The 7,543-nt window shown below is 36.7% G+C and overlaps 1 protein-coding gene across 2 annotated transcripts in view; it reads right to left on the reverse strand.

Annotated features, from left to right (window-relative positions):
* Positions 1 to 7,543, reverse strand: part of LOC107739218 (calpain-1 catalytic subunit-like) — a 10,032-nt gene that overhangs the window by 1,280 nt on the left and 1,209 nt on the right. For both annotated transcript variants that reach the window (XM_016551242.1, XM_016551243.1), the window contains exons 2-20: positions 6,725 to 6,985; positions 6,319 to 6,391; positions 5,766 to 5,884; positions 5,510 to 5,643; positions 5,150 to 5,324; positions 4,710 to 4,775; positions 2,954 to 3,039; positions 2,684 to 2,755; positions 2,420 to 2,580; positions 2,186 to 2,346; positions 2,071 to 2,082; positions 1,686 to 1,891; positions 1,551 to 1,608; positions 1,177 to 1,245; positions 1,012 to 1,069; positions 850 to 911; positions 625 to 693; positions 404 to 482; positions 77 to 193 (exon numbers count right to left, since the gene is read on the reverse strand). In XM_016551242.1, the coding sequence (XP_016406728.1) occupies positions 77 to 193; positions 404 to 482; positions 625 to 693; positions 850 to 911; positions 1,012 to 1,069; positions 1,177 to 1,245; positions 1,551 to 1,608; positions 1,686 to 1,891; positions 2,071 to 2,082; positions 2,186 to 2,346; positions 2,420 to 2,580; positions 2,684 to 2,755; positions 2,954 to 3,039; positions 4,710 to 4,775; positions 5,150 to 5,324; positions 5,510 to 5,643; positions 5,766 to 5,884; positions 6,319 to 6,391; positions 6,725 to 6,973 (2,026 nt within the window). In that variant the 5' untranslated portion in view covers positions 6,974 to 6,985. The remainder of the gene's footprint in view (positions 1 to 76; positions 194 to 403; positions 483 to 624; positions 694 to 849; positions 912 to 1,011; positions 1,070 to 1,176; positions 1,246 to 1,550; positions 1,609 to 1,685; positions 1,892 to 2,070; positions 2,083 to 2,185; positions 2,347 to 2,419; positions 2,581 to 2,683; positions 2,756 to 2,953; positions 3,040 to 4,709; positions 4,776 to 5,149; positions 5,325 to 5,509; positions 5,644 to 5,765; positions 5,885 to 6,318; positions 6,392 to 6,724; positions 6,986 to 7,543) is intronic.

Here is a 7,543-nt window from a genome sequence, read left to right on the forward strand (position 1 = left end):
ACAAAAACTTTCTATATATATATATATATATATATATATATACAGTTTCTGTCCAGTACACTTAAGTCCTACTCACTGGCCATGCAGTTCAAACGCATGACAAGGCATATGAAACCCTCCAGAGAGATCTGTTCAGTAGCACCACCATACCGCACAAACATGAGATTCAGGATGTCTTCATTTAGATGCAGGCCTAGGGTACAATATCCATGACATACAGTAAATACAGTATATTTAGGTTTTATGGGTCACTGGACACAGAGGGTGGCTACTATGCTGGCTCTAACATTTACAGTGATATTAAAGGTAATGCAAATATTGAACACTAACCTACTACTAAGAAAATTACAATATTTTCAACAACGTTTCACCAGAGCAAAGCATAAACTGTATACGTCTCAACCTGTTTTCTCTAATGCATTTTGCAGTTCGTTGAAAGACAGAACACCATCTTTGGAAGAATCCATGCTGTAGAAGATATTCTGTAAAAAAAAAAAAAAATCTTGAAAAATTATTCTTGATAAAAACTGGGAAAAAATCTTAATATAACTCAATACATAGCTACATTTCTTGTTTAAATACAATAAAAATCCATAGCTAAATTCCTCACTCAAATCCACTTACCTTGTATGTCAAAATACGGTTCCAGAGACGAATGAATTCTGGTCCGCGGAGTCTTCCAGTCACATTGAACTATTGTTATTGTTACAGTCATGGAACATTTCTAGAGCTAAAACATGTTTCTTTACAATATGACTGCAAATACAAGCTTAACCTGGGAGATAAAGCATCATGATTCAAAAAATTATTTTTACGTTTTTAATTACATGCTTAAATAATAAAGGATACATCTGACATGGCTATTATACTTCTACAGGAATCCAGGCCAAATCCTTCAGGGTTTTTATGCCCTAAATGGTATAAGTCACAAAAGATCCATTTGTGAGATTTCAAAACTAGCTCCAGACAGTATATTTCACATGGAATGGACAGGATTTTTAAAACACTCACGTCCAAGTAGGTTTTCATGAAGAAGCCGTTGAAGCTTCTCAGCATCAACAACTTTATACTGTTTCCAAAGAAGACATTAAAGAGCTTGAAGCTTGTTATATTGTTAAGCACAGCAGCTGTGGTTTTTAATGTAATTTTTGATAAGATATTAGCTTTCATATTTACTTGATCAGAATATTGCCGAAACAGTGCTTTAGATTTTGATCTTTCATCCACTTCTTCAGTGTAATGGACCTGAACATGAGAAAAGATAATGAAGAGAAAACTGTTAAAATGACAACTAGAACTGAACTGTTTCATCAGTAACATACATACATACATACATAAATAGAGTTTAGAGTCCCGAGATATAATATCTGGTCTTATTTCCATCTTAAAGGTGCATTAACAAAAAAAGGACAAAAACAGGATTTAGCTGCCCATAATTGCAGATTTGCTGAAAGATGAATGATTTCAATGTGTAATCCTTTGATTGCACATTGACAAACTCAAACAAGCGAATACTAATACTTTTACACAATGATTCTGTGTATTATTACCTCAGACCCGACTAAAAGATCCACAAGAAAATCTTTCTCCATTCTTTCTGTGTCGCTTCTAAATGAAAAAAAAATTAACCATATTTTTCCAAGCATAAATAAAAAGTCAGTCTATCCGTCCTTCATGCAACTTACTGAATGTGGATCTCATTTTTGCAGAGAATGGACAGGATGAATTCTCCTTTCGTTTCGGGATTGTATGTGGACGGTACGATGAGATACTCTCCCGGCTCTAGCCTGAAGAATTTCATCACCTGTCTTGCACGTTGAAAGGGCTCGCTTGTTACCACAGGCTTTCTTCCATGGAAAAAGCTTGATCCAAGCTTTCCCTCAGATCTCATCTAACAGATAATGATTCGAAATGTAATTTCCCTGAACATCTAAAATTAATGTGCCAGAAAGGTAGCCTATAACAAATAATGTAATATGTATTGATACAACCTGAAATACACAGTGCATTTTTTTTAAACCAATGTGATTAACACAAGAAACTGTGATATAATTTATATATTTTACTTGCCTCAGGTGGAATCTGTGAAAGTTCAAAATAAAATAAAAAAGGTTACACTTCAAACACAAATACATCATACATGCACAGTACAAATATATGTATTGCTTTTTTTGTTAATACTGACTGCAAATACGTAGAAGCCGATGCCATGGTGTGCAGAGTGGCGTCTGTGTCTCTTGTCGGGTTTCTGTATGAGAGTCACCAGAACATTGTTCTGGCCCTGTTCGCAGGCCTTATCAAACTCATTAATCCTCAGCCAAAACTGGGGGTTTTTACAGAAGGTGTCTACAATCACAGGAGAGGGGTGTTAGAAGCAGATTTCCATCCATAACCAGCTTTTATAATTTAAGAAAAGCACCTGCATGACTTATGCAGCCTCCGTCTGTGCTCCCAGAAACCCAGCTGCCATGGTGGTACTTGGAAATCCAGCGACAAGCAGACTTCCCTTCCAGAAAATCAGGACAGATACAGCAGATATCCATGTTGTCAAATGTTTTAAGGAAATCGTTCATTGACATCCTGCAAAAAAAAAAAAAATGTAAATAAAATTTATCCTTGACTAAATGTATTTTGTGTTTTAGTACATTTCAAGAATGTAAATGAAAACATGGTTCATGCTCACCAGAACTCTCCATTTTCATTCACAAGGAGTTGTTTGTGGTCCTCACTGCTCACTGTGTTCCACAAAGGTGATCTGAAAGAATTATGCAAAATAAACATCAGGACAAAGGATAACTTTGACAATTATAAAATTTCACAATTTTTGTGAGTTAAGGACTGCATGTCTACTTCCCTTTGCTTTTTGCAGAAAAATGTGATGTTTTATATTTTTACTGCCAGTTGTTCTGCTAGTTGGTTATCTGCTATAATGTTGAATAAAAGCAGAGCTTACTTGTCGCTCCAGTCTCCTTTCCATTCACTGTCTCCCCATGGGTTGAACAATCGAACCAGCTTAACTGGGTTTCTACCACTCATGACCTGTTGAGCATGATTTCAACTGCAGATATTTAGTGGCATATAAATGTGGCAGACATTTTTAATATTTTTTATTGTATCTTTAATAGACTATAAACAAAATGTTACATTTTACAATTTTGCAATACTTTTACAAGAATTTTGAAGTAAAATGCTTATTTGCAATTATTTGTTGCATTCAGTGGATGGTAAAAGATTCTTCCCAGCAAGTTCCCACACACTTTCCAACAGGAACAAACTTGTGAAGAGTAGAAAGGATTCTGAAAAATCTCCCTGAAGCAACCTGTGGTTAAAGTCCATGCTTAATATGTTCCTCACACAGTATAAATGGATCTTATTACATGCAATTATATCAACCCAGTCTCATAAAAATACGTACCTCTGGGTACATTTCTGCAGCACCGTTTTTACGTACCTTACTGCACATTTCGCCGCAGTTTCAAAGAGAAATGTCCACTGAGTGGCGCTAAAACACGGGTTCAATACGTGAACCCGGGCACGTTTTTATTACGTTGATATAGGTACGTATTGCTGTGTTTTTATTACGTTGCTTCAGGTACGTATTGCGGCGGTTCAGAATTCAAATATCCGGGGACTGACGCTAAAAGTTAATGCTCTATCGTGTTGGAAATATGCCCTACACCAAACCCAACCCTAAACCTACCCGATAGTGTTAACAAATGCAAAACTGATATAAAAACACATTTGCTGATGCAACCGTGTCATTTGAACTTCCTTATATGCAGATTTGAACAGTTCTGTCGATCTGTATTACACGGGATTCGAACCAGAACTCCTCGCCTCTCAAGCACGTCTCCGTACTCCGTGAGCTACCGAATAAACTTACCGTCGATGAAAACCCATTGATACGAAGCTGGATATGTGCGGTGCTAACGTTCAAAAGCATCAGTTTTCAAAACTCCCAGCATATTAAAATTGTTTTGAAGTCATAACATGATATTCTTCAAGTAATTGTGCGAAAATTACGCTTTACTAATCGAAACTCTGTAAATGTGTGTGAAAAGGAATAAAAGGTGTCGGAGTTTTACTGCCTCTAGTGTTCATTTCTTTTGGAAACTGCAGTGATATGTACTTATTGGTACGTATTTCGCGTCTCGCGAAAATGTGCCCCCGGGTACGTTTTTGCATCAGTCAGGGTTGCCAGGTCTGAGTAACAAAATCCTCCCAAATGCTAATTAAGACAAGCCCAATCACAGTCAAAACTAGGCCAAATACAGTTGTTTTTTTGTTTTTTTTTTAATTTATGCTTTTTGATTGGGGGGGAGGGGTGCTTTAACCTGTGGACTAAAAAAACTACCCACAGCAATAGTGTAAGAATAGCCCAATTCCATGGGTAAACTGCAGACCTGGCAACACCGCCATTAGATTTTAGGGAAGGGTCCACTGCAAGAGGATTTTGGGGTCTGTGGCATTAAAAAGTTTAAACATCCCTGGTTTGATTTTTAATACATTTCTACAAGCCATTCAAAGAGATTTTATCTTTTCTCACTACTGTCTTAGCAGAACACTAAGAATCAGTATGACTTAAGCAAAAAGGTCAAATCTCTGACTGGACTCCAGGCCTTATCTTTTGTCTTTAAAATATTTATCTTGGGATCTTATGACATTATTTGATGCACGCTGAGACTTGAATTTGACTTGTGCAGTCTTACCTGGTAAACCTTTGTCACGGTGTAAGCGTGGCCCACGACTATGCCATTTGGTAACCACTTCTCTTTCTGATTAAGTGGAAACATACAAAAATTATCAGGAGACAGATGTAAAAGTGATAAAGTTGCTGGAATTCCTTGAGTTTTTTTTTTTTGTCTAGGTATACAAGATAAAAGATTTTGGAGGGGTTTTGCAGTGTGTGTGTGTGTGAGTGTGTGTGTGTGTGTGTGTGTGTGTGTGTTTGAAGTAGGGGAATTTAGGGTCTAGTTAGTGAACATCTAATTAGTGAGAGATGGCTAACATCGCTTACAGCATCTTTAAATGTAATCTATATATAATCAAAGGAATCACAAAAATCCTTTATTTAAATTATTACTTTAATATATTAATGTTTTTAGTTTAACATGATCATGTGTGTAAGATATAATTACTCTTTGCTTACCCCTGCTGGAGTTTCACAACCCATTAGGACCTCTGACTGGTAAGCACAGTGCATTATCTCCCACAAATCAGTAGGAGCTGTTTTCAGTTCATAGTGCATATGAACCCCACCAGTAAAGTCCAAGAGGGCCTCAGATACTCGACCGCTATGCATGTCAGCGTAGGAGCCGCACACCCTGGAACAGTCATTGTAACTCAAAATCGTTTACCACAGTGTAACAGACATAAATTTGAGGACAATTACTGCACATGAATCACAGGTCAAATTACAGCCGTGCTTATATTGAATACATCGGCGCTATTGTTTAGTATTATTGATGAGACTTTATAAAGTCACAGAAAAAGATGTACAGGCACTTACTTGGCATATGCTTTCTCCAGCAAGGCAGGCCAGAACTCATTAAATGTTTTTGATTTCACAAAAACCAGCTGGCGGCCGATTATCGGCAGTTTGTCATCAATCACAACATCATACCATTTTCCAAACCGCCAGAACTGTAAATTTATATTAGCAGAACTTTGATAGAACAACTGATACAATGAAACACAAAACAGGAACTGCTATTGCTTGGGGTTTTGATGCTGTCAATTGCGTAATGGAAAAGAGAGGAACTTACTCTGAAGTGAAATAAACCAGTATAATTGTGGCTGAATGATTGTCCATCTGGAACGACCTTATGTAATAATTTGGTTTGAAATGTTAGAGCCCCAATAGAGGCCAGAAACCAACAATTGCCTAAGAAGAAGAAAAAAAACACCAGTTGTCACAGTGAATTTAATATCTTTCATATCTCAACTCACATCTGAATTTTTAGTTTTGCAAGTGAAAGCATTTACTTTGTTTTCAAGAGAATTTTTTTTTTAACGTTTTTCGTGAGTTAACACTTGCTGTATAGATTTAAAACCAGAAAAACAGTAGTTTGAAAAAGCAGTGATTTTTAATTATTATTCAAAATGGTGTAAAAATTTCCCAGGGCAAACAAATTTGTATTTATGATTTGTCTGATCGCAGGGGTGTCCAAACCTGCTCTTGTAGAGTTTAGCGCCAACCCTAATTAAACACACCTGAACCAGCTAATCAGTGTCTACAGATTCACTAGAAACCTTTAGGCAAGTGTGTTGCAGGACATGTGGGTTGGAAACATCAATATTGTGGTTACACAGACATACCTACATTCCCTTGGGCATAGTCAAACCTGGACACTGTCTCTACAATCAATTCAGCTGCGTTTGGACACAAGACCTGAAAGAAAATAAGTAATACACCTTCAGTATTGGTCAACTGATCCATTCTGTGAAAGGGATATTTTGACTGATGGTGTTTTTAGTAATGCCATTCTCTTTTTAATCTTTCTGAATAGGACCGGAATCTGCTGTAATATGTTACTACAGGTCAAGTTTATTATGTCTTTTAAAAAATTTTTAAGCATTTAGCTTGTCACAGTCAGCTGACTTTAAATTAAGACTCTTTTATTTTTCAACAAAAGTGTATATTTTACACTCCTACAATTTTGTGCAATATTGTCAGAACACACCTGCCAAATGCCTCAAGCAAAACGCAGGTCTGCCTACATACCGTTGGTCTTATCCACTCCACCCTGGCCATAACCTTTGGATCTAGCAGCCCTTCGCCAATAGAACGGGGATCTGGTGGGAAAAACTCATCAACAAATCTCTGATTTGTCTTCAGACAGTAGTCTTGTAAAACGTTGTAGTCCTGATCCATGAACCTCAGAGGATTTGTTTCAGAGCCCATGCCACCCTTCATGTTGCGGTTGTTTATTACTTTTAAGCACATGCCATGTGGAACCGCTGGAGGAGGCATTTTGAAATCTGTCTGGATTTTTTTTTTTAAGAGGGAAATACAATAACAATACAAATATATTACAATGCTGTGAAAAATTTACCTCTGTCACATTCATGTCCAGCAAATTTACCACATGACATTCCCTGCCGCCAGAAATCCCAGACCCAAACTGTTTATCTTCATTTTAAAATCATTTAAGAGGTGTATACTCTGACAGCTCAATGCATCTTGCAGTCTTGCATGTCTTGCTGTTCTAGTCTTTTGATATAATTGTCTACATTTTCTATTAAACCTAAACAAATTCCATAATGTTATTGATTTTTTTACATTTACGGTACATATACATTTGCCACTTGAAGCTTTTATGCAAAGCAACTTACACTGCATTCATAGTATACATTTTATCTACTGTTAGTGCCATGCTCTAATGTTTAAAGGGGGTCATATGATGCTGCTAAAAAGAACATTATTTTGTGTATTTGGTGTAATGAAATGTGTTTATGCGGTTTAAGGTTCAAAAAACACATTATTTTCCACATACTGTACATTATTGTTTCTCCTCTATGCCCCGCCTTTCTGAAACGCGTC

The sequence above is a fragment of the Sinocyclocheilus rhinocerous genome, unplaced genomic scaffold, assembly GCF_001515625.1.
Source record: "Sinocyclocheilus rhinocerous isolate Xijiao unplaced genomic scaffold, SAMN03320098_v1.1 scaffold495, whole genome shotgun sequence".
In the NCBI taxonomy this organism is placed as follows: Eukaryota; Metazoa; Chordata; class Actinopteri; order Cypriniformes; family Cyprinidae; genus Sinocyclocheilus; species Sinocyclocheilus rhinocerous.